Source organism: Octodon degus, unplaced genomic scaffold (genome assembly GCF_000260255.1).
Source record: "Octodon degus isolate 3935 unplaced genomic scaffold, OctDeg1.0 scaffold00145, whole genome shotgun sequence".
Taxonomy (NCBI): domain Eukaryota; kingdom Metazoa; phylum Chordata; class Mammalia; order Rodentia; family Octodontidae; genus Octodon; species Octodon degus.
In genome coordinates this window covers 3,734,454-3,761,142 of record NW_004524721.1, presented here as the reverse complement: position 1 = coordinate 3,761,142, position 26,689 = coordinate 3,734,454, and the positions used below count along the sequence as shown (strand labels likewise).

At 37.7% G+C, this 26,689-nt stretch overlaps 2 protein-coding genes across 16 annotated transcripts in view; one reads left to right on the top strand and one right to left on the bottom strand.

The window, feature by feature from the left end:
* Pdss1 (decaprenyl diphosphate synthase subunit 1) overlaps positions 1–13,440 on the top strand; it is a 40,751-nt gene extending 27,311 nt beyond the window's left edge. For both annotated transcript variants that reach the window (XM_023701971.1, XM_023701972.1), the window contains exons 8-11: positions 2,473–2,553; positions 2,680–2,793; positions 8,883–8,963; positions 12,117–13,440. In XM_023701971.1, coding sequence (XP_023557739.1) covers positions 2,473–2,553; positions 2,680–2,793; positions 8,883–8,963; positions 12,117–12,257 — 417 coding nt within the window. In that variant the 3' untranslated portion in view covers positions 12,258–13,440. The remainder of the gene's footprint in view (positions 1–2,472; positions 2,554–2,679; positions 2,794–8,882; positions 8,964–12,116) is intronic.
* Positions 13,441–14,291: 851 nt separating this feature from the next.
* The window catches only part of Abi1 (abl interactor 1), a 134,310-nt gene continuing 121,912 nt past the window's right edge, over positions 14,292–26,689 (bottom strand). For 4 of the 14 annotated variants that reach the window (XM_023701961.1, XM_012517074.2, XM_023701962.1 and 1 more), the window contains 4 exons: positions 22,476–22,649; positions 19,139–19,225; positions 14,645–14,830; positions 14,292–14,410 (listed from right to left, as the gene is read on the bottom strand). In XM_023701961.1, coding sequence (XP_023557729.1) covers positions 14,292–14,410; positions 14,645–14,830; positions 19,139–19,225; positions 22,476–22,649 — 566 coding nt within the window. Of the gene's footprint in view, positions 14,411–14,644; positions 14,831–19,138; positions 19,226–22,475; positions 22,653–26,689 lie in introns of all 14 variants that reach the window. The other 10 variants (XM_023701963.1, XM_012517085.2, XM_012517080.2 and 7 more) reach the window with 5 other exon arrangements.

Genomic DNA, 26,689 nt, shown 5'->3' with positions numbered 1-26,689 from the left:
TTTTCAAAAAGTTTGTATTTCTGGATGGCTTTGTGTTGATAAAATAACATTAGTCTCTCTGTAGGAAGTTGCTTGTTATTGGTTATTTTCTATCTAGGGAAAAAGATCTTTCTTTTCTGAGCCCAACGTATCCCGGACTGCTCAGACTGTGCCCTGCGCTATCCCTGAGCCAACCTGATGGATATGTTGGCTGCTTACGTTGCTCAATCTCCCCGTGTGGCTTCACAAAGATCTCCCCTCCCCTCCATATAGAGCACAGCCAGGTCGTTAGTGTTGGAAACTGATATAAGCTTATTATTCACTCCAGTAAGGCAGTGTGGTCTCATCATGAGCTTAGGGCCAACCTTCACAGCAGGGACTACGCTAAGTGGTTAGGAAGCGTTCTCAGAGCTGAGGAACTTACATGATCTGGCCTTAAATAGCAGAAGTGCATGGACTTTGCCCAAACTCCTGGTTCTGGGTCCAGCGAGTATGGAAAATGTGAAGGATCATTAATAATAATAGCAAGTACAGACTGAGCTCTAACTAGAAGCCAGGCAGAATTGCTGAGTGCTTAGGTGGAGCATCAGTTAATTTCTCATCAGCACTCTGAATAAGTGCTTTTAAGTCCTGCCTTTCACAGATGAGGAAACGAAAGCACAGAAAGATTAAACACTGTGCCAAGGTGACGTGGTGTAGGAGACACTTCCAGATCCTCGTCTTGATCCAAGAAGCCAATATTTGTAATTCCAAAGTTATGTTGTTGGAATCCCATGGAGTTGATTCCAATCTACTACTTACAATGCAACCCACAGTGAAAATAAAGACACTAAGTTATATTTTCAATCATTGAGGAGTCAAGGGGCTCTAAGTCCAGCCACGAAGATGGCTTTCTGGAACCAAGAGAGTGACCCAGGGCCTCACCTGGTTTTATTTAGTGGAGGAGTGGCTTAAGGAGGCTTGACTGAGAATTGTGGGAAGTAGGTGACTACTGTGAGCTAAGCTAGCTGGGTGGCCTAAATTTACCTCTGCCATATGCAGAGAAGATATGCAGAGAGAGTAATCTGCATTATATAGTATCTAATGTTTGGTAAGTCTGGTGCTTCAGCTTTGATGTAGTCTTTCAAGCCCCAGGAAGTCATAGCCTCAATCTCGAGGCTCGATCCCAGCTGGTGCCGCAGAGCATCAGCTCTACGGTCCTGTCTCAACCCGGCTCACATTAAGGAGCAGCAGGTGTAGGTTACCAGGGAAACACACACGCCACCTTCAGAGACTATCACCAGCACCTCAGCTAGACCAATAGACATTGCTTAAGGCCAACTGAAGGATAAACAGAAGTCCTAGCCAGCTCTGTACAGAACAATACGAGGAAATAGGGTCAGGCTCAGTCAAAATGGAGACAGTCGCTCTTCTTTCAAGGAGAGCTGCTCAGGTGGTCCTCCACAATGTGGCAGTTGTAAGGGCTTAAATACAACCTTGGCAGGCTCACTCCAGAGCCTGCCCCCACAGGACTATACAGACAGGGAGTGATGTTTGGGGACAGAAGTATTTATCACCCTGACCCATTGCAGAAGGTGGCTGAAGAGCTCCATCTGGCTTTTTCACTGAGAGTCAATATAGACATTTCCTCTCTAGCAGAGCAGTGGCTCTCCGCTTCCCCCGTTTTGGTTTGGACCCAGTCTTTGTTTTCTGAAAATGTGGCTGGGCCTGCTTAGCATGCCTCACTGGCCAGCAGGAAATACACTCAAGGGGCTGGTGTGCTGGGTAGATTTCTTCATGTTTTTAAAAAACTTTTGAAGTCCTATTTCTCTCCCCACTGACAAGGAAAAATATATAGTTTTTATACAGTTAAATTACTTCTAAGAGAAACACAGAAACAGTAGGACCAGGGACGATCCTTCTAAAAAATAAAACACTGTCCAAACACAGGCTGAAGTCTATGACAGGTACTGTAAGAAATCAGCTGCATTCAGAAGTAAGGAATCACCAGTGGTTACTAAAAGAACAAGCCACAGATGGGGTAGACGAGAACAGGAAGGATGAGGCCGAGGAGACCGTGGACACCCACAGTAGTAAGGCTAGTATGCTGCATGCTAGAAACCGTCGTTTCAAGTACTGTGATCTGCTTTTTCATGTCAGAAAGGTTTACTAAGCATAATACTGGCAGAACTAGTATCATCAAAGCTCAGTTTTTCTTAAGCAATGAAAAAGACTGCTTATTCCTGTTTTGAAAGAAGTGTGGGCAGGTAGAATAGATCGTTTTCTTAGACTTTAACAGGCTGGGATGTAGCTATGATAGAACATTTCCCTAGCATGCTGATGGCCCAGGTTTAATCCCTAGCACTGCCAAATAGAAAAAGAACAGTTCGTATCTGTTTGGCCTTTTGGCATCAGTATCTCTGACAGTGCCTATCTTTAAGGGACCATGTGGCCGATTCTTTGATCGTAGGTTGGCTGCCAATAGCTTACCACAGAATCCTGTTTCTGTTTCAGGTCTCTGTCTTAGGATGCCCAGACCCAGTGGTGCATGAGATTGCTTATCAATATGGAAGAAATGTGGGAATGGCTTTTCAGGTTGGTGTGCACCTTCCCTGCAAAAAGGTTTGGGTCAGGACAGCCATACTCCCTCATGCATGACCAGAGCAGCAGAGGGTGGTGGTGGGGTGTGGGGTGCATCTCACATTCCTGCCCTTCTACTAGCTCATAGATGATGTGCTGGACTTCACCGCATCTTCCAAACAGATGGGCAAACCAACATCCACCGACCTGAAGCTTGGCCTAGCCACTGGCCCTGTTTTGTTTGCTTGCCGGCAGGTAGGTTCACAGAATCCTTTGGAAGTGCTGCTTGGTGGCCCTGCAGTCCCACTGTGTCTGGGCACAGCTGATGGGAAGGCTGAGATAAGGAATGGCTGATGAGGCATTTAGAGACCAAAGATCTCGATTTATCCTGGTTTTACGACTGAGATGCTGGGATCAATCATTTTGCCTCTCTAAGCCTTATCTATAAAGCAGAGATTACAGTATCCCCCCTCATCCCAAATTGTGATGAGGATTAACTGAGATAATACTTGTCGTAAATCGTAAAGTGCTGTATGCATTTAAGGAAGCATTATGATTATCTCATCTATTTTGGGCACTGGCAAGGTGGATGGCTTCCACATCTTGATTGTAGAACTGGAATTTGTGGGTGCCTCCAAACCTAAGAAATTCTGAGAAGCTCTTCAGTTCTCATGCACTGGGACTATTTGCTGCTTTAAGAGAGGCTGTATATCTCAGCCATTGCCACCCCACCACCACCACCAAATGTCAAGAAGTCAGTGGACTACCCTAGAGTCACGTACTTCCTTCTCTCTCCAGATTGAGGGACTATCAAAGAAGAAAGAAAGTAAAGTCGCCTTCATGTTCTCCTTAGTATAGATGAAATGCTTAGGGAACATCAAAGGTGCTGCAGGGTTTACAGAGCAGACATTTGCACAGTCTGTTTGGGCCCTGGCCACACTGCTCTTGGCTATAACAAATGTTACTGGAAATAAGTGGGCCATTTGCTGGTTCTTGGGCTTTTTTAAAAAAGAGTTTCATCTTTGTAGCATTGAATTCATTGTTTAGCAAAGCATTAAAATGCTGATCACCATGCTGTGAAATTAAAAGCTAGCTTTTTGGTCTCTCAGATTTTGGCTGTTTTCTTAGACCTCACAAAGAGGAAGTCATGTTAGTTATAGAACTTGGTGCTTCTGTTTTGATACAGAAACCAGTGGCCTGGCCTCCGATTAGTGTCTGATCTGCCCAAGGAGAGAATGTCTCACATCCCCCATTTGGCAAAGCTGAATTAATCCCAGGGGAGGCTGCTGTCTTGGGTGGCCAGGCCAGGTGATTTTCACCAACTGCAGTCAGTGGAGAAATAGGGGCTGTGCTTCAAGATGTTGTACACTTCTGGAAACGTCCTGATTACCATGCTCTAGCCTCTAGAAATTGTGAGGCTGAGGTGAGGAGTAAGAATGTGTGCCAAATTCTGGCAAAGGTTTTAAAACTCCCTGTAATATATATTGCAAGTGAAGAACATTTTCTGTTTTGCCATAAACCCACATAAGGAATCAGCCATGAAAATGTAAAGGTATGCTACCATTTATGGTACAACTATACACCTTAATGTCCTCAGACACCAGTTAGTAAGCACAAAGAAAGAACAGTGTGAAAGCCTCGGCATGCTGAAAGCAGCTAGCTCAGTGAAACCTCATTTAGGTAGGCCCTAAAATTACTGTTAGGATAGCTAAGGAACAGGCCTTTTCCTAAAATGGCTTACAGTCTAAAAATTGTGGTTGCTGTACTTTTTGCAGTGTCAGCAATTAGAGATCCTTATTATGAGCTCATGATAACAACAGTTGAGTACTCCTTAAGCTAAGATGAGTAGTTGGGAAGAGTGTGGCCTCTTGTGATTGCTTCACTATGAATATATATGCTCTCCTCTGCATAAAAACGTAATGGCTTATTCTGCCTTCAGATATAATGCAGAGGTGCACGTGTGTCCCTCCTACACATCAATCTGTCGGTAGTCTACAGTAGGTGGGAAAATACTGATTTGGAGGGGAGGGAACACGGAAAAGGTACAGTGAACAGTTGCCATGCCCTCAAACCACAATTGTGTGTGTGCTTCCCTGGGAAGTCCCGGGGTCACACAGCATCTACTCATTTCTCATCAGACAGCACTTTTTTCATCTGCCCATAGAGCAGTGGGGGAAAAAATGAGATTAAAAAAGGCACAGTGCATCCTCAAAAAGGGAACACTTGTTGAGGCCAAGCAGGAAGTGACTAGATAGGACTTATTTCATAAATAGACTTTTTTTTTTTTGGCCTGGCACACAGGCCAAGTGGCAAATAATGGATTTATAAATTGTTTTCAGATAAAATAGTAGTTTAGGCTCCCCTATGTGTTGCACTGTCAAAAAAAGGGATTCTTGGCAAGAAATTTGCCAAGATTTATTAGAAGTAAAAGTAATTCTGGGTAAAGCAGTTCTAAAAATAATGTAATTGTAGTATATCTTCACTTTATGAAAATGTGTTTTTAATTTATAAAGGACTCTTTCATATATTATATCTAATTTTTTTTAATTTGAGGAACTGGGGATTGAACTCAGGCCCTTGTGCTTGCCAGGAAAGCGCTTATTCCACTGAGCCATCTCCCCGGCTCCTATTATATCTAATCTTACAATTCCTCTTTGTGGTAGATATTATGATGTCTGTTTTACAAATAAGAAGCTGCTGCCCACATCTGGCCAAAATTAAACATCTGGTAAATGGCACAGAAGGCAATTTACCATTCTCAAGTCTTCTAAGACTAGCATTCATTTTACTACACCTTGTGGTTAATACTGATGAAAATTTGTAGCTGATGAGTTGTGCAACACCTAGCTGATTTTCCCAGAGCAGGTAACCCATATGCCTTGCACTGACAGCATGCTGACACTCTGTGTCCACTAAACATACCTATATAGTAGTAGTTCCAAGGTATTTGCAACCCTTTTCCAGAGGGATTTTAGTTGCAGATTATCTAACTTTTTCATCTGACCTTGACTGAATCTCACTGGACTAGGACAGGCAATCTTGGAAAACTCCTTTTACTTTGCATGTGAAGTTGTCCTGAAATTTTCTGACATCTCCTTGAAGACATTTCCTGGCTGACAGCAATTGGTACAGGGCAGCTGAGAAGAGTTTCAGGGGCTGTGGCTCAGTGTAGGCACTTGCCCAGCATGCATGAAGCCTTGTGTTAAGGCCCCATCACCGCAAAAAAAATAAAACTAAGAAGTTTTCAGGATTTCTGGAGATTGTAGTGTCTCTCTGTGTGTGTGTGTGTGTGTGTATTTTTATGAACAAAACTCATGTTAACTCTTTCAATAATAGGGTTAGAGGGGACGTAGCTCAGCAGCACAAGCATCTGCCTGGCAAGCACAAGGTCTTGAGTTTGATTCCCTTGCAGGCACTTGAGCCCCTGAACTATATCCCTTTCCCTCCCCAACCCCCAAAACTATTGATTAAGCTGGGTGTGGTGGCACATGACTTTAATCCCAGCCCTCAGGAGGCTGAAGCACAAGGATTGTTGCAAGTTTTGAGACCAGCCTGGGCTATAAAGCAAGTTCTAGTCCAGCCTGAAGTGCCCATATCGAAACCGTGACTCAAAAAGGCAAAAACTATTATCTTAAAAAAAATTTTTTTTAAGTGCCACTGTTTTTTAAGATCTTTTAAAAAAAAACTTTCTCCTGCTTCCCTTCTTTGGTACTAGACCTTCGTAGGTGTCAGCCTGTAGCAGTATTTCTGACTGCCATCACCAGCCCCTGCACCAGCTATGCAAGCTTGTTATTGTGACTAGTTGGTGCCTTAGTTACCACTTGTGTTTGGGTAACTCACTCCTGTTTACAGATCACCTTCGTAGTTTATGATGGATTTCACAGATGTAGTCTGACTCATTCACAGGTTGTTTTCTACTCTTAAAAACAGCCTGAGTGAACAAAAATGTTACTTCTCACTAAATCTATAAGCAAGCAATTATTCTTCCTGTTTCTTACTTCTTCACATACCCATTAAGGAGCTGAGAGAATGTTTCCAGGAAGTTTGACATATTAAAACTGCATACTTTTTGTTCCAGAATTGTAGTTACATGCAATGCAAATTTCATTTCAAATTTTGCTTTCTCAATGCTTTTTATACTAAAAATCAGCATGTTTTGCCACACTATAAATAAGGTAATTTTAGTAGGTGCTCAGGACAAGATGTGAGCTGTAAAGATAGTTTGGGGATGTGGTATTCTAAAAATTAAAGCAAATGGCTATCTGATGTGGCTTTTTACCACAAAATATTTTCTTAAATTTATTTTTAGTCTTTTATTTGGCACAGGGTCTCACTATACAGCTTAGACTCTCCTACCTCAGCCTCCCCGGCACTGGGATTTCAGGCGTACACTACCACGCCTGGTTTCAGTGACTGGCAGGTTCACCCAGGATTCCAGGATCAGTACACTTGGACCACAGAGCTATCTTCCCAAGTCCCACAAACATTTTTTGACTGGGGTTTTCCTGATTTGTTTCTGTTACAGCGGACTGGGGATTGAACTCAGGCCCTTGCGCTTGCCAGGGAAGCGCTTATTCCACTGACCCATCTCCCTGGCCTGTATTTGCTTAAACTGCTCCTTTTCACTTGGGAACTAACCAGTTGCCTGCTGCTCAAACTCTTTGTAATGTTAGTAGTCTCTGCATGTTAAGTACATCTAAATAACAAGGAGAAATTAAATCATGCAAAGACTGGATAAGAGACACTGCAGTAGGTAGAAAATCGCTGGACAGAGACTTCATTCCAAGAACAGAAAGGTCTGGTGCAGAAACACAGGATGGTGGTCTGCGAGGACAGGAGTACATACTCTAATATATTTTGCCCTAACAAGTGGGTGAGGCTTCCTACCCTTTCTCATAATTCAATGTTAGATTCCTACCCTTGTCCTGGGTCAGTGGGTCTCCAAATGTTGCTACCAGTGGGTGAGGTTTCCTGTGTCTCCTGTTTTTTCACCCAGCATCACTTGTACCATGGCACCAGTTACAGGACAGTTTATTTCATCATTCAGGCTCTCTTCGAGGGAAGAACTGGCAACTGCTTTAAAGCATGATGTGTCTGAGACCAAACACCTCCTACCTCTTATTCCATGGAACTACAGACTATTATTAGAAACCAAGGACTTGAGGTCCTGAGGCTAATGAGGCTGAGCCACTAGAGATAAGGAACTCAGAGGTGGTAGCTGCTGGCAGAATCAGGACTTGGGCTTGGATTGAGGAAGTGATCTATTGTCCTAGTTTCTTATTAGTGGTGATAATTCTAAATAGTTACTGAGGGGCCAGCGAGATAGCTCAATGGACTAAGCACCTGCTTAGGCAAGAAAGGGACCAGGGCTCAACCTCAGCACCACATGCTGTGCCGGCTCCTCCCCCAGACATGCTGCGTCTCAAGTCCAGGCAGGGTGACACAAGCCTGTAATCCCAGCACTGAGGAGGCTGCAAACAGGAAGATCACTACCAGCCCAAGACCCTGTACCAAATACATTTTTAAAATGAATAAAAATGGTTACTAAATACTGTAGAATACAAATTTCCTTTTTAATGTTTGTACCTTCCTTTAATTACCATCAGCTTACTTTTGGTCTTTTGCCTCACTACAGTAGCCAGGTGATACATCTACCTACCTCTCCTTTAATTCAGTTGGGAGCATATTAAGAATACCTAAGAATTTTTAAAAATCCTGGTTCCCAGGCTAAATTCCAAGAAAGCAGAACCAAATCTTTGGGAGTGGGGTACAGGCAACCATATCTTAGCTCTCTCATGTGGCTGCATCAAGCCACACTGCTCCAGCTGTGTTCATGCCCTGTTCAGTAACCCATAGTTTTTAGTGCTCTTCAGTTTTAATACTTCAAACAGAATGTTAGATTCCTACCCTCATCCTAGGTCAGTGGGTCTCCAAATGTTGCTATAAACCAGAGGCATCTAGGAATTTGTTAGAGATGCCTGCTTTGGCCCCTTTCTACTGAATTCCAAAATGGGGTTGGATACCTACAATAAAGTTTCAAAATCTGAATGGCAAGTGAGATTTTTAGAGAGGGACTTTGTTCCTCTTGCCTCTCAGTACTGGACAAAGGAGAGAACAGAGCACCAGAATGACAGGGCCAGTGGCAACTCCATTCTGGGCACTGCTGCCACCCCTAGGCACAGACAGTGGGGATCTCTGCTGGAACAGCCTCTTTAATCCTACAGTTCAGCCAGTATCCTCTAGCCACTTAAGACATCTTTTGGGATTTTTAAAATTGTTACTTCCTGTTACAAACTAGTGAGAAAACACTTCTTCCTAGAACAATAAAATTTCTTTATGGTTAGTTCCCAGAAATGAATGCTATGATAATGAGACGGTTCAGCTTGCCAGGAGACGTGGACAGAGCTCGACAATGCGTACTACAGGTAAGATTATTTCTTAAAAGTGTCAGGTATCATGTGACAAAAACCACATACGTAACATTAGCTAAAAATCAGACAAGACTAGATCTAGTCTTTTTGACAAAACAGAAGGAAAAAAATTTTTTTTCATTTTTAATTCACCTCTACAATACTGCCCAAATAATGTAACTGACCTGGGGCAAGACTCCCATCGTACTAGTTTCTTTGCTGTGAAGCAGTGTTAGCCACATCTGTCTGCACTACTATGTCCTCAGGTACCTAGACTGGCCAATTTAGTCCAAATCCTTAGCCTTACTATAGCAAGGCTATTATAATGATCTACTTATAAATTTTACTCCATCCGATACAAGTTATATAAAGATTGACTAAAGAAATGCTCATAGGCAACTAAACATTTATATGAATGTTCTAAAGGGAGAACGGTTTAACTGTTCAGGATCCAGGTGTATGAGATAAACTGCCATCTATTTTCTCAATTTTTCCTTTAAAACAAGATCGTTTTGCATAGTTTCAGCTTGGAACACTACATTTTGAGAATGAACTATTTCAGATTCAGTTACCAGAAGGCTACAGAGTTAGTGAATTAAATCAAGCAAGCAAACAGTAATTGTATGTGGCCTGAGATCCACACTCCTTGTAATACCTGAAAGATGTATAAAAAGTTTATGAAAACCAAAACTCTTTCAAAGGATGTATTTGTTTTAACTCACTTTTTATGGTTGTGTGTCATAGGGTGGTTTGGCAGGATTATAAAAAACCAGTGAAAGATAGTGCTGTAACCGATGAAGAACCCTTGAGGTTCTAGTTTCAGAAAGAATGTGCCAACCATCCTGCAGTATGTTAGTGCATTGGTTCCAAGATCCTACCCTGTAGGCACCCAAGTCCATGGCTGATAAAACCCCTTCTAAAACAGTATGCCATGTGCATGGAACCTATATACACATCCTCCATATACTTTTAAATCTCTACATGACTTACAAAATCTACCCCTACACTGTAAATGCTGTATTAATAATGACCAGAAAGAAAAAATGTCTGCCCGTGTTCAGTAGATACTTCATTGTTTGTTGGTCTTTTTGAGACAGGTTCTCAAAATGCAGTTCAGGGTGGCCTTAAACTCATGGCAGACCTGCTGCAGCCTCCAGAGTCCTGGGGTTATAAGCATTCACCATTATGCCCAGCTCAATAGACATAACTTTTAAAAACGTAGTTTTAATCTCTGGTTGAACGCATGGTTACAAAGACCCAAAAGGCTGGAGTAGGAAGCAAGACTAAAAAGAGGAAAATTAGAACCAGGAGATAACTCAGCGGGCTAAGTACCTGCCTGGCATGTGCAAGGTCTTGAGTTTGATCCCCAGTACTGGGGAAAAAAAGGAAAATTATACCTCATGTAAAATATTGCAACAGTAGTCAAAATATGGCACTTTAGTTTGCTGTGCTTCTTTGTACAGAAGCTCCTTTGCTGTCTTGCTAGAGCAGGCCTAACCAGAAAAGCACTTAGGGAAAAAATCCACAGAAATGTTCTCCAAAGGCCTCCATATTGTAGTCCCTCTAAACTCCAGCTTCTAGACCCTGTTCCTAATGTGATGGGTAATTCAGTACTGCTAGAATTGATTTAAAGCTTGCTGAACAACAACAACAACAAAACTCCCAAGATAGACTGAAAAATAAAAATAGGAAGACCACAAAAAATATGGCATGCATAAAACAAGGTATTAATAAAATATAAATTTCACTCAGAAGAACAGGCTCAATTTATAAATGACTGAAAAATCGACTCTAAAGAAAAGCTGAAACAATATTTTAAGCACAGAACAAAAAGTGGTCCCCTAACAAAAGGAAGAGATTAGAACTGGCTCACTGGATGGCAGACACTGGGTGCTGCAGAGCAGCGGGGCAGAAACATTTCCAGCCAAGGCCTGCACACTGTTAGATCAGCCATTAACACTGAAGGCAGATGCAAGTCATTACTACAGGAGGACTGAAGAGTTCATGTCCTGTACATATTTTCTGGGTATTATCAGTGAGTGTACTTCAGCAAAATGTATAGAAACAAGAAAAAGGCAGGCCTCTGTACAAAAAGACATAGCTAACTTAAAATGTCATTATTTTGAACAATTGGAAAAGCATAAAGAAACCAGAAGCCTTTCAAACATGTTAGAAATATTTTACTCTATAAACAGACAGTGGGATCACACACCATGGAGACAGAAATAAATTATACTGTGTGACTTCATTCCACAGTATCTTACACCGTAGAAATAAGTATTTTATTAATGTCCAGCTTTTAGGAAGAATCAACATTGAAAATAATTACAGAATAGAATGCAAATGCCTAGAATGTAATGGTACACAGTTAAGGACAAGAACACTGATAGCCTCCTCATCTTACAAAGATCGTTGATGCTACGTGATGACAAAGGTAATTAACAAGCACTAAAGACAACAATGTAATGATCAAATTAGGCACAGTGAGTGAGCCAAATCTTCCTTCTAAAAAGGTAACACATAACTACAATTGGTAAGTGAAAAATAACTGAGAAGGCTAGTGCTTTCAGGAAAAGGAACTGTTGATTTTCATCATTAGCCCTTTATTGAAAATGCTTTATGTTTTTTTAAATTCTGTTACATAGAATTCTATATAGAGGTATATATTTTAATGATTTTTTTTTCCTTTGTGATTGTGGTACCGGGGATTGAATTTAGGGCCTTTGCACTAAATTACATGCCCAGCCCTTTTTTAATTTTAAGACAGTGTGTCACTAAGTTGTCCAGAGTGGGTTTGAACTTGTGATTCTTCTGCCTCAGCATCCCAGAGCACTAGGATTACAAGTGTATGTTACCACATCCTGTTTAAATTTTGAAAAACTCAATTATGTAAGTAAAAAATAGAAAATAGCTATTTGATATTAATGAGTCAGTTTCTTTGTACGCTAATAGAAAAAAATTTGCTTCAATTAAAAAAATGCTAAAAGTAGCAGGCAGAAGAAGTCAGAACTGTAAGTTGAAAAGAGAACATCAGAAACATAGTTTGGCTGTTAACAGTGTGACTCACCCTCAGCTCATCTGACCTCAAAAGTATGATTTAATGCACTGTAGCAGGAACTTCAGAGCAAATCCAGTCATGACATCTGTTCTGCTTTGTTCTCTGCACAGAGTGATGGTGTGCAGCAAACAACCTACCTCGCCCAGCAGTACTGTCACGAAGCAATACGGGAAATCAGTAAGCTCCGGCCGTCCCCAGAGAGAGACGCCCTCATTCAGCTTTCAGAAATTGTACTCACAAGAGAAAAATGATGACTGTTTCTGTTCTTTCTGGCAGCTATTTTACCAGACTGTGCCTAAAAAAAAAAAAATCTATGGAATACATTTTGTTTGCTTCATGTGCAGATAACCAAAAATCATTTCAACCTCACTGTTGGGCAGTTTTTTCTTATTGGCAGTTTTTCAGAAAACTTTTTAAATGTAATTAAACCACCTGAATCTGTCACTGTAGTCCTATAAAGTCTAATCGAGGTATCTTGATGATTATATGTGGTATTGTTTACAGGGTTAATAGCCACATGTAAAGCCATTGCACCAATAAATAATCAATGTTCAGATTCATTTGGCTTGTTTTCTCTTGTTTCAACATGAGAGTCAGGTCAGAAAAATTGTGAAGTCTACACCAGAAATTGACATTACTTATACTTTAACAATATGCAACATTTAACATAAGAGAATGGTTTATTATAAAAAGATTATACATAAAATTTGGACAACATATTATATACAAATTAAGAAAACATTCAACTTGAAAAAGGGAAGTAGAAGGTAGCTAGCTGATCACTAATGATACTTTAAAATTAAAGGTAAAATGCGTATGAAACAGTCACATTGATTTGATAGCAATAATGGTCTTTAATTTTCAGAAATGTTTTGCACTAGTCTCACCATTCACAATGCTGTTAAATTTGTAACACCCACTACATAACTGAAATTTGAAATCCAAATAAATTCTCAATACACAGAACCCCACACTGGAGTGCTCTACTTTAGTATCCTAAGCAATAAAGAATTACACATAAGATAAAAAGAGAAAAAAATCCGGCTAATCCTCCCTTAAAAGGAGACACACAAAGTGCATGTGTTGCGTTTCAATGATGTCAAAAGACAGATCTGTTGGTTAAGCATATTGATGTTCACTGACCTTTCCCAATTATCTTAAAATCTTACATTGCTAGTGCCAGGCAATAGATTAAATAATGCCTATTCACAAATTAATTGCATCCACTTTTACGATATGTAAAAAAATGCTTATGAGTTTTTATTGAGCCAGTGTACAACAGTCTACTGTAAAACTGAAGGACTACCATAGCATTCCTTAATAATTTTACCTAGAGAATGATGTGCATACTTTGAAACATTTACTTAGCTTCAAAAGTTACTTTAAAAAAGGAATTCAGTAGATTGACTTGTAAATAATCTCAGATTTCAAATCTGCAAATATCCGTCTCGTTACTATTGGGACACACTGAGATAAGGGTAAAATTTTTTTTGAAGTTAATATATTGAGAAAATAGAACCATAATTCTGTAATAAGTCAGTTTTTCTATTTTTAAAAGCAAACCAGTGAAGGAAAGGACAAAAACCTTTGGTTCACTTATGTATTTATGAATGGAAAAATTTATAATGCAAATTCACTCCTTAAAAAACTTAAGTTACAAATTACAACATTACAAGATAATTTTTTTGTTTGTTTCACAAGAAGACCTTAGCGACTCATCTAATATGAGTACTCCAGAAAGTAGTACATAAATTGGAAGCATCTTGGAATTTTTAAGTATATTTAATAAATTTTTATGCATGCTTTAAACAGTTTTTAAAAATGAGAGAATCTAAACAGAAAGTATGACCAGCACCAGCATTTAGGTTTTCTGATTTTAATATTAGTCTGACATAGCATTAGTAACCATGCTGCACTGAAACATGTACAGTCTAAATCATGATTTGTTAAATATATCCCACTTCCCCAGAATATTTAGGCTGGTCATAAAGTTAACAATGTTTAAGTATATAAGCATAATAATTTATGGGCAGCCCCTTGTATAAATTGCTGTTTAGCAAAATACAAACTGCCACAAAGATTTATGCTTACAGGTGGACATTCAAATATACCAATAGACAGCATGTCCTGAAAATATGGGCACATTTTAGAACATTAAGACAACTCTGTTAACCGTAATAGTCCCACAGTATGAGTAATACTCTACTTCAAAGGCAAAAAAAAAAAAATTAATCAGTATAGGGCATGATTGATTCAACATAGTTTCCAGGGAAGAGACCAGTCACTCAATTGCAGACTCCTTCATACCAGCCATCATCGTTCTTCTTTATCACGTAAATGATTGCACCCTCCATAAATGACAGCTCATCATCCTTGTCTTTTGTATAATCATATATTGCAACAACTGTGGAGACAATAATTGAAATATCACGTGAGTGCTCTACATCCAGTATTTAATTGAATTTTAAATTATGCCAATTAAATCTATAGTGTTACAACAAAACCAACTTTTTATGAAGATTCTTAATTCTTACATTAAAATGGGCAACAAAAACACAGGAGTAAATGTTTTCTAAAGTTCTAAAACTCTTTAAGTACTGACCTCACATCAATGCTATGATGAGGGATGGTACCTTACCTTTTTCGATATAATTCTTGGGGGCCCAGGCAGGATCCCCATCTGCATATGGGTCACTATACTGAACTACTGCAGCTTCCTCATCTTCATAGTCCACTGGGGGCGGTGGTGGTGGAGGGGGAGAGTCATCAAATATGGGAATGTCATCTGGTGGAGGTGGTGGTGGCGGAGTTGGGCTATCAGCAACTAAAAAGATTCAGACAATATGAATCAGAAATTAGTCTAAAGGGAAATTTATAAATTAACAAAATGTAAGAAAGCTCTAAAGTACAGCATGCACTACAATCAAACATGCAATGATTAGAAGTAACAGTTTGGTGTGTTAAAAGTTTATGCAACTTGTAATAATTCTGCAATATTAAAATGAGCTTAAAATGAGGATTTCAATACTAAAAAATGAACGGATGGAAGAGGTTAGGAAACAATATCTTTTTTTTTAAATAAAGATTATAGAAGTTTCCTTATTCCAAGGCTCAAGTTAAAACAAATGTCACTCTTTAAGACTGTCTAAAATAAATCTTATTCATATTTGTTATTTGCTTTACAATAAATGTTATTATATTAATGATTTGATAGTTTCTTTATTGTGTTTATTCATACCAGATTTTGGCTTTTTACCAGTTTTTGTGACCTAGAAAACTAAGTCTTAAGTGGGCATATTTTTGTTCACTGTTCTGATGGAGAGAAACAGTTGGTAACAGCAGGTCTAGCTTGTGCATGTAGGTTTCCTACTGTATTATTTAACAAAAATTAAGTAAAATTTCCAGTTAGTGGAAAATCTTTAAATACAAAATTAATTTTGTATTTAACTGTTGAAAGGAAGGTAAGATTTTTGCATTACTGCTGATAAAATAGAAGCATGAGATAAGGGAAAGATCAGATTCTAAAGAAGGATCCACTTTTTTTTTTTTTTTTCTGGTACTGGGAACTGAACTTGGGACCTTGCACTTGCCAGGCAGGTGCTTGTGCTTCTGAGCTATATTCCTGGCTCAGGATCTACTTTCCTAACTAAGATTTAAGGAGGGAAAATGTAATAATAATAATAAAAAAACTTAAAAGTGATAAAATGAATCATACCTCTAATTCTGAATGGCCATAGTACATGTTTGTGCTTTTAAGTAACCAAAAGTATTTACAATAAAATGGGAGAACAACTAAAACCATTTTGACCGAAATGTTGTAATACCAAGTAATAAGTGCACCAAAATTAAGCAATTCAAAACACAACTCATGCTTAAGTTTCTGATTTACAAACTTCTTTAAAAGTTCAAAAGAAAAATAAAAGAATATACAAATTGATAGAAGTTTTTAAATTTTACTTCACCTGACTTGGAATAATGTGTTAAAATTCTAGAGGTTCCAATTTAAAACATTTGCAGGTAATAGGCATACTCCCATCACCACTTCAACTGTGTGATTTCTATGGACTCTTAGGGATGAAAAGAATAAGACAAATTCTGTATGGTGATGTACATTCTAATAGCTGTCTAAAGGTATATGATTTTTCTACAACATATATGTGTCTCTTTTACTTTTGCCCATACCTCCTCCACCGATTTTTCTAACATGAAGAAAGGAAAATAGGTATGAAACCACCCCCACATTAAATAGCGACAACTCATGTCTTTAACTTGGCTTTATAGGTCACATATACTTGCCTAAATGGCCATTGCTTTTCAATTATAAACAACTTACTAGCTCAGTGTTTTCACACAAATATCTTTATGTCCAACTACTGTACATCAACACTGGCTTATTTTCATATTATGATAGGAGTTCAGTCCGTTTCTTTGCATAATACCACATAGCATTATGCACATTTAATTTACTAACATTATAAAGGAATACTAACACACTGCTGAGTCAGAGGCTTGTGTTTTTTCTTTTAAAGAAAATATAAATAAGAAAAAAAATTTTAAATGATACAAATTTCAAGAAACTGCAAGGGGCTCATTTTAACCCAAAACACTTATTAATAAGTTAGTAAGTTAAACATTACATGCATTTATTATCACCCACTTTGAGACCCAAAGAAAATGGGTATCTTAAAGACAGCAAATTTGTTCATCGAAAGCCATTTAAAGTACTGATATAGTTTATTATCAACTCCCTTAACTTGATTTCAAAGAAAATATATGTCAAATAAACTAGGGAGAAACTGTGGTGTAAAGAGAATAATCAACTCACATGTTTTGATAAAAAGAACTAAAATAGCTGTACAAGGGCCTTTTAGCAATGTGCATGGATGCTCGGAAGTACTGTGCATGTTACTAATTGATTTCTATTAATGAGAGTCACCAAATAAGTCAATGAGCCTTGGAACCATAATACTGATCAATTGCAACTATTTTAAGGTATCTGCTAATAATTCTTAGCAATACAGCATTCAATAAGCCTAAATGGCTTGTGACTTAGTTTTTAAATTGTTGCAGCATTAAGCACCAGTGACTTACCCTAATTCCTGACTTTTAAACATAAATGTCACTTATTTTTAAACATTTGGGCAGAATTTCCAAGTAGCAGTGAATACTTAGTAAGGAAGGTTTACATTCAGAAATTTTAACACTTTAACCAGGTGTGGTAATGCACACCTGTAATCCCAGCATTCAGGATGCTGAGGCAGGAGGATCACAAGTTCAAGGCCTGCTTGGGTTACAAAGTGAGTTCAAAGCTAGCAGAACTACATAGCAAGACCCCGTCTTGAAAAAAAAAAAAAAAACTTCAACATTTTAAAACTAATGCTTCCTATTAAACCCATAGATCATACACTTCTTCAAAGCAAGGACTTTGTCTTAAATTACTTGTGTTCTTCTCAGAGCCTAACACATAATATTGAAAATACAAATATTTGACTGGTGGAAGGCAGGAAATGGGGAAAGTAACACAACAGAGCAGCCAAAGCTGCCACAATATGTTCTCCTACAAAACACGCTGGTCACATGTGCTCCCCACCTGCTCAAACCATTTACAAACTTATTTTCATGAAGAGGTCCACATGAAGTAGATTAGTATTATATAACATTACCATCTCAATTTCAGCAATTTTTTTTTTGCATAATACAATTCATTATTTTTCTTTTTACCACACAACACTCACTGTGATCATGTAGCTAGAATAAATGTTTTCTGGAACCTCAAAGTTAATCAGGCAGTAATATAAACTAGTCTAACCTGATTAAAGCCTTCTATTAGAAATAACTGACAATACTCATTAACTCTGATCTTCATTCAGAGAAAAACTGAAAGAGTTGACAGATTATATATTCAGAAATAACTGTTTTCAGCCAAATAGCTCAGCAGACTAAAGTGCCTGCAGGCAGACACAGGGGCCAGGGGTTCGATCCCCAGGCCTACCGTGCCAGGGCGAGCTGGGATGGCAATTAAGACTGGGCATGGTGATACACGCCTGTAATCCCAGCTCTTAGGAGGCTGTAAACAGGCAGATCACTATAAGTCAGATCTAGCAGTGAGACCTTAAACACCCTGTAGACCCTTCCCTAAAAATACCCCCCCCCAAAAAAAAGAAAAAGAAATAACTGTTTTCAGCCTGTATGTAGCCATATTATGAAGTGAGGTCTATGTTCATTATCATTCAACATTAAATGGATAGCATGAATACAATTTATTTATTATAGAGGTTTGTTTTTTTTTTCCCCCAGTACTGGAGATTGAGCTCAGGACCCTGCGCTTGCCAGGCAAGCACTTACTCTACAGAGCTATCTTTATCTAGGTTTAAATTCATTTATGTATAGTAACCTGAGGCTACAAGTTTTCCCTAATTTTTTTTAAAATAATTAAAGAGGGAGGGGGCCAGGGAGATGGCTCAGTGGAATAATTAAAGAGGGAGGCCAGGCATGGTGGCACACACCTGTAATCCCAGAACTTGGAGGGCTAAGGCAGGAAGATTGCTGTGAGTTTCAGGCCTGCATAGGCTACAAAGTGAGTTCAAGACCAGCCCAAACTGCGTAATGAAATAATCTCAAAAAGAAAATGAAAACAACAAAAAGGAAATAATTAAACGGGTTGGGGGATCTGTACCAGCTTCCTAATAAATTTAATCTCATAATGTATCTTTATAAATTTGTTATATAACCACTAGGAAGAATGTATGCTTTGAAACTGTTTCATTGCTATTTGTTTCTCAATAAAATTATGGGAAAAAAATAAATTTGTTATAAAAAATGTTTTCTAATTCTCTGGTAACTACTAAAAGTGGGAGTTTCTATACAATTTGTATTATGCAAAGATCAGATCTTAGGTTTTAGGTCATGTATATACTTAAGAAAGCTGCAGTTTTGAAATTTATACGAGTCAGTAATCATGCACACAAGAGAAAAAACTGAAGACCGTGCTCTTCAGTTTCAATAACATATCTGCACCTATTTTCAAGATAATATTAGCTTCTCAATAAAAGTAAGAAAAATGACTCATCAGCCATGCATGCTATAAGGAAACAGCCTCTATTCTTTGATAGCTCAGTTTTCCCAAACTTACTGTTTTCCTGCACCCTGGCCACGAAGCCTGTGAGAGGTATCTGTGGAGTCAATTGAGGCATAGGGGGAGGGGGTGGAGCAATAGAAACTGGTAGCAACGACATAGTGCAGGGGAAGTAAAACAGATAAAGGAAAGAAAAGGAAACAAACAAAAAGCAGAAGTCAGTTACAAAGACCACAAACATAAGTATGCAAAGAACAGTTTGCAAATGAAACAAAACAAAACAAAAAACAAAACAAAAACCTGAAGAACTTTCTTCAAGTTCATGTCCCCAAAGCCAAACTAAGGCCAAGTGTGCTTAGCCAATTAGCTGAATGTATTTTTAAAAACACCGAAATATATTTAATTTAATCCTATTATATTTTATTTGGGGAAATTTTAAATTTACCATTATATTCATTTCAGTGCAATTTCAAACTCTTAAGAAACACTTCTAAAATACCTAAAACTGAAATACCTACAGAGGTTTCCAGAATGTTGTTTTTTTTTTTTAGAACATAATTATGCTATAACTCTATAAAGTAACAGACTGTCCAGCTTTTATTGTAAAGTAGAACAAAATAAAATATAATATGTGATTACACAAATAAATGTATTACAGGTTTCCTTTTCAAATATTTCTAATATATTTAATTTTATACACAGCTCAACAGAACCCTTTGTTTGTAAAACTTAACTTGGCAATTTTATTTTTAAAGATACTGCTAAGGAGTAACAATGCTCCCTATACCATGTTAGTTATTCAGAGTTTCATGGGATCAGGTTTCTCAGGCATGAGCTTTTTAATCACTGTTTTGAAAACAGGAAACCTGATGAATAAATTAAAATTTACAATTCTGTCATTAATTTCTAAAAAGTTAACTAGTTAGCTTGAAATGTTCAACTTCTTCCAAGAAAAGGACATAATGTATAGAAAACATAGCAAATGCTTATCTGGGCAGCCATTGTTGTAAAAACTGTAATATAAACTAGAAATATGCACATGTACATGTTCTACTGCTTTTTCTCATTTTAATAGGACAGTAACTGCCAAAGATGACTCAGAAAAAGAAAGGCCAAATGGGAAAATTCAGTTTTCAAGTAGTCACTAATAAGAGCCACTACTCTGATGAGAAAAACAATTTACTAGTTTCCAAGAATCATTTTTTAGAAAATTATTTCAATTAATCCACTACATGGACTTTGGTGGTAAATATAAAATGCTTGAAAGAGGTTCAGGCTTCTAAAAGCAACAATTTAAAGCAGCATATGTGCATTAAATTTGCTCTATGGCTAAAAATAACAATTCACTAAGAAAGTGGTCTTCTTTATTCTGTTGAATAAAAGTTGAGAGGTTTTGGTTTTTCAAAAATAATTCCCACAAGCCTAAATTTTCTAAAAGAAACAACCTTTAGTGACTAGCCATGCTGGTTAGTATGTAAACAAAAAGAAAGCTACACTGTGAAGCTACTAATCATTTGCATCACATTTAGACAAAAAGAAAAATATGCACATTAAAACACTAAAACATTTATATACTATTAAAACTACAACACCAACAGTAACTCATATTGAAGGATAACCAGACAAAACACAATATATTAAAAATGTGAGGCCAATTTTGCTTTCCAATATTCAAAAGAATGTAGACATTTACTAATGAAACTGTCGTACTGGAAAATAACTGAGTATTGCTAACATAAAATTACAGAAACATGTACAGGTGAAATAACCCTACTTGTACAGTAACAAATGTCTAAGTGGAAAAATGAAAAATAATGAAAATAAAGATGATATCTAAAAATACAGAATATGGAAAAACGAAAAGTTCATAAAACTAATGAGGTGAATTATTAATCTGTGGAATATTCAAATACTAGCTATCTTCAACATCAAAAATGACCAAGTGAAATGAGAGGTAAAATTCTAACTGGTAAAGTTTAAAATTTTCTTAGTAGTTTTAAAGAAAAATTTAGTTTGAAAAGAGGTTGCATAAATTTGGCATCATTGTGTTTTGACATTTGTTAATGTATTTTCAACTTTTAGGAGTTTTTGCTATAAAACAGTAAACCTCTAACTAAAACGCTTTTAAAATGATGAAAGAGGGCCGGGGAGGTGGCTCAGTAGAATAAGCACTTGCCTGGCAAGCACAAGGGCCTGAGTTCAATCCCCGGTTCCACCAAAATAATAAATAAATAAATAAATAAATAAATAAATAAAATAATGAAAGAGTTTTCTTTTAGCACTGTTTTGTTTTTTTTTTTTTTCCTTTTAGCACTGCTTAAAATACAGATTGAGGCCATACATTATAAATTTTAAAAAGACCTTAATCCCCAACATGATTTTGGTTCTCTCTCTCTTTCTTTCTTTCTTTCTTTCTTTCTTTTTTTCGGTCTTTTGAAACAGGGTCTCGCTATGTAGTTCAGGCTGGCCTTGAGCTCACTTTGTAGCCCAGGCTGGTCTAAACTGGAAACGATCCTCCTGCTTCAGGCTCCCGAGTGCTGGAATTACAGGCGTGTGCCACCACACTCAGCTCTCACACTGGTTCTTAAGCAGACAGGGTGCAGCTCTAGAAAGCCATTACAGAAGCTATACGGAAAGCCCCATTTTGGTGACTGCATGTCTGGTGACTGCAGCCTTAGGCTAATGACAAATACTAGACAAGCAGCGCATTTCAGACCTTTTTCCTTTTGAATTAAGCATCTTAATAAGGAAAGTGAACTTGATGACCACCCTGAGCTCCTCAAATTTCCTATTACATGCTAAAAACTATGTTCTCATCTTAACAGCTTTGAACAACGACTGCAATTAGTATTGAGATGTGCAATTTTAGATGAACAGAAAGGAATCAAAAGAAAATTCTTCCCACTGTTAGAAGTATTCGAAGACAGTAATTAAGCAAGCATCATAAATGTTTTTAATTGGTTCTGAACTCACTTCAGTATAAGTTAATGACCTTAAAAGTGATAGCCAGCAATTTCATTTATTATTTTAAAGGTAAATTTTCACACTATTTGTCTTTAATTTTACCATTACACCAAACTAACACAGCAACCCAATAAAAATAAATTTACTTATTTCAGCGATTTTTTTCTGTTCTCTGAGTATATTTCTGCAATGAGAATAGCATATTAAAGCAACAGTTAAATTTTAGTATACTATATTCAGTCTGAATTTTGGACAAGCGGTAAGCAATTAGCATCAAAATGTTATGATTCAAACACTAAAATTCTAAAGCAAATATAAACATGAAATAGCATGGTTTCAATTGTTGTCTATCACTGGCAAGAATAATCGTTTCAAATAATTTCCTTCAAAAGGAGCTCCACTGTTGTATGCCTGCGAAACACAAGCTTACTTGAATTTTGAGAATAAAGTGGACCTCCATTAACATGAGGCTGAGCAGAAAATTGAGCAGTCACAGAGGGAGTCCGTCTGTATCCACCCGAAGATGTCGAAGAAGTGGTAGAGTTGTGTCGAGAAATCTGCCTGGTCATTGTGCCATACTGGGAACCAGGAGCTGAGCCCGGGGCTGCTGGAAAGCATTTAGTCAAAGGCAACCAACAAAGAGATTTGAGCATTATAATCACCTCAGGTGACAGAACAAAAAGTGGAAACTCTCAGAAATATTTATTACTTTGTAAAGCCCACAGTAAAATAGAGAAAAAGAAATAAAAATCAGATTACGTCAAGTTGAAAGCAAACAAAAACAGCTACTACACGGAAAGCTATAAAATTAAACACATAACACTCTTTTTTTTTTGGGGGGGGGGGGGAAGCTGGCTTAGGCTGCCTTATTATGGGTGGGTCTGGTACAGCCTGCAGAGCTGAGGATCGAACCATGGTCCCCTGCGCCTGACCAAGTTTGCCCAGGCGCTTTAAACAACTGAACTAACCTGCAAGCTCCCATATAACATTATTAAACCATTCAGAAAAATGTAACCCACAGCAGTGCTTTGCTAATGCTACATATAATTTTTCAGGAAGAAAAAACTATACCCATGCTTTTTTCTTGTCCTTATTTCCTAAACAACACAATATAACAATTATCTACAGCATTTACATTGTATTAGGTTTGATAATAATCTACAGAAGGTTTAAATTGTACTAAGGGAGTATCTGAGTAGATTATATCCCGAAACAATGGCTTTTTATACAAGGAACTTGAGTACAATATCTGTGGATTTTGGTCTTCTTTGGGGTCCTGGACTGATTGCATGGGTAAACAAATACCACAGTGTAAGATGAAAAACCCAGCTTTTTTTTTTTTTTTTTTAAACAAGAGTCTCGTTATACAGTGCAGGCCGCCCTTGAGCTGACTGTGGCCAAGGCTGGTCTCAAACTCACAATGATTCCCCTGCTTTAGCCTTCTGAGTACTAGAATTATACATGTATCACCACACCTGGGTAAAACTCAGGTTTTTACATGTATATGTATTCATATTTGGTTTAAAAACTTCTTCCTCCCCACTTTCAAAATCTTCAGTTTTAATTCACAACACTTATTAAGTCTGGCTAAATCCAGATTAAGTGACAGCCTTTAAACTGTTAAGCCTACTTTCCATATTTAATAGTACTATTTTAATTTTTACAAATAATAGTATCAATACATATTACAATAAAATAATCTTAAAGCAAAATATACTTTTAGTTTAAAAATATTTAAGTATCTTATATAGTGTAGCATCAGTGTTTTTTCCTCTTTTTTAGAGGTAACTGACAAAACTGGAAAAATTTTTGAACATATATAAAATAAAATACTTGTAACCTTACTGGGTTTGTTGGGTGGCTGGTTGGTTAGTTGATACCATAAATTAAACTCAGGACCTTCCACTTTTGCAGGTGCTGTGCTGCTGAGCTAGATCCCTGGCCCTCTTTCCCCTTACTTGAAGGCTTTCTAATTTTTGTAATTTAATTTTTTGTGTGTGTTTGAGATAGGGTCTCACTTTGTAGCTCAGGCTGGCCTCAAACTCACAGCTATTCCTCAGCCTACTGAGTGCAGGGATTATAAGCATGAGCCACCATGCTTGGCTACTTGAAAGCTTTTATATTATACCCAAAGCAATATGCTTTTTAAAAATAATAATAATGCTTACATAAATTAACAATACCTAAACTGATCAAAATATGTTACCTTTATCAACATCTTAAGAGTTTTTTTTTAATTAATTAATTTATTTTTTGTGGCAAGTTCAACCTGTCCTGGAGGGAGGGCTGGTGTGGCATGTGGTGCCAGCGATAGAACTATGGTCCCTGTGCTTGTTTAAGCTTGCCTAAGCAGGTGCTTTAGACTGCTGAGCTATCTCACCAGCCCAAGAGTTTAATATTTAAAAGGTTAATAGAATTAAAAACCTCTAAAGTTGACATTAAAGTTAACCTTATCGGGCCAGAGATTTAGCTCAGCAGTGCAGCCTGCCTGGCAAGTGAGGTCCTGAATTCAATTTTCAATACCTCCCACCTCCCACAAAAAGAAAAACCATTAACCTTGTCTTCCTTACTCCACTCAAACACATTAAGAACCATCTTAGCTTATATTCACTCAGTTGTCTTAGAGATCATCCAAGGTATTAAAACCAGATAGCAGAAGTTGTTCATTAAGGAAGTTAGGGAATAGTTAATATCCTGAAACTCAAAAATAAATAAATTAATTAATTAATTAAAATAAAATTTAAAAAGGGGCCAGGGAGAAAGCTCAGTAGAATAAGCACCTGCCTGGTAAGTGCAAGGGCCTGAGTTCAATCCCCAGTTCCACACACACACACACACACACACACACACACACACAAAAATTGAAATTCCTAAATTATTGGAAGTCATCAATTATTCAAATCATCTACATACATACTAATATTCTAAATACAAACACATTTAAATATAAGTCTATTTAAAAGTCTTCATGAAGAATTGTGGACAGATCAGTTTTCCAAAAAGCTATAAGTAAATCTTCAGTCATTTCTTATAGAAATATCTGTAAAATAATTTTTATATTTCTGACATGTATAAAAATACCATGTCAAAGTGATTTTTCTAGTTGATTCCAGGGGCCGGGGAGATGGCTCAGTAGAACAAGCACTTGCCTGCCAAGCGCAAGGGCCTGAGTTCAATCCCCAGTTCCGCCAAAAAAAAAACGTAAATCTAGTTGATTCCAAACTAATTGTGAGGCAGTTCCAAACTATGCCTATTTTAAAATTTATTCTGATATTTTACTATGAAATAAATCATAATGCCAAGGACCAGCCGAATAACTCAGGGGATTAAAGCGCCGGCTAGCAGGTGCAGGACCCGGGGTGTTCAGTCACTGGGGCACGCTGGGATGGCAACTGAGACTGGGTGTGGTGGTGTGCACCTGTAATCCCAGCTCTTGGAAGGATGTAAAACAGGCAGATCACTAAGAGTCTGATCTAGTAGTGAGACCTTAAACACCCTGTAGACCCTTCCCTAAAATACAAAAAAAAAAAAAAAATCATAACGCCAAAGAGTATATGACTAATTTATAATCATTTATGCATAGGGCATGGTGGCAAATGCCTGTAATCCCAGCACTCAGGAGGCTGAGGCAGGCAGATCGATTCCAGTTCAAGACCAGCGTGCGTTACAAAATGAACTCAAGGCTAGCCTGAATTGCAAAGCAAGACCTTTTATTAAAAAAAGGAGAGAAAATCACGGATGAATAGTAATTTTCATACATATATGCATGTATATAAAGTATTTCTCTGAGACAAGAACCCAGCTCAAGAAACACAGTTTAACAACATCACTGAAGTTTTGTGTGTGCTCTCTCCTGAATTCCAATCTTCTTTTCTATACAGTTTTTACCACACATGCATGTAATATAACCTTAAGAATAGTTTTTATAAATTTATAAGATTTTACAATGGAACGAATCCAGATATGCAAGTATCACTGAATTGCTATTCCTTTGATTTTTTTTTTTAACATTTAACTATGTGGATAAGTACATTATTCATTCCTGCCACACTGTTTCTATGTGAATATATAATTTACTCATTTGACATTTAGCTTGCCTCCAGATTTGTGCCATTACTGCTGCTACTATTATGAACATTCCTACAAATGGTTCCTGAATGTCCCCAGAGTAACTTCTTAAGCTGCAGCAATGACTGGAATTTTACCACAAAGGTTTCTTAAAATACAGATTCCTGGGTTCCATCTGAGAGTTTCTAACTGAGCAGGTCTGGAATGAAATAGGATCTGAAAGCTTACATTTCCACCCAGTTCCTGGGTGCTGATAATCTGAAAATAGCACTCTGAAAGCCAGTGCTCTAAAATAGTGGTTTAGGGTCTGGGGAGATAGCTCAGCAGTCTAAGCACCTGCCTGCCAAATGCAAGGATCCGAGTTCGATCTCCATACTGCATCCCACATGGGACCAGAACCTTGGGAATACCATGCCTGCCCCAAAACTAGGCATGAGGGTGCATGCCTATAATCCCAGCGCTAGGAAGGCTGACACAGGAGAATCACTACAAGTCTGAACTGCATAGCAAGACCCAGTATCAAATAAATAAATATTAAAACAGTGGTCTTCCAAACTTTTTGGTTTTAGAGTTCAC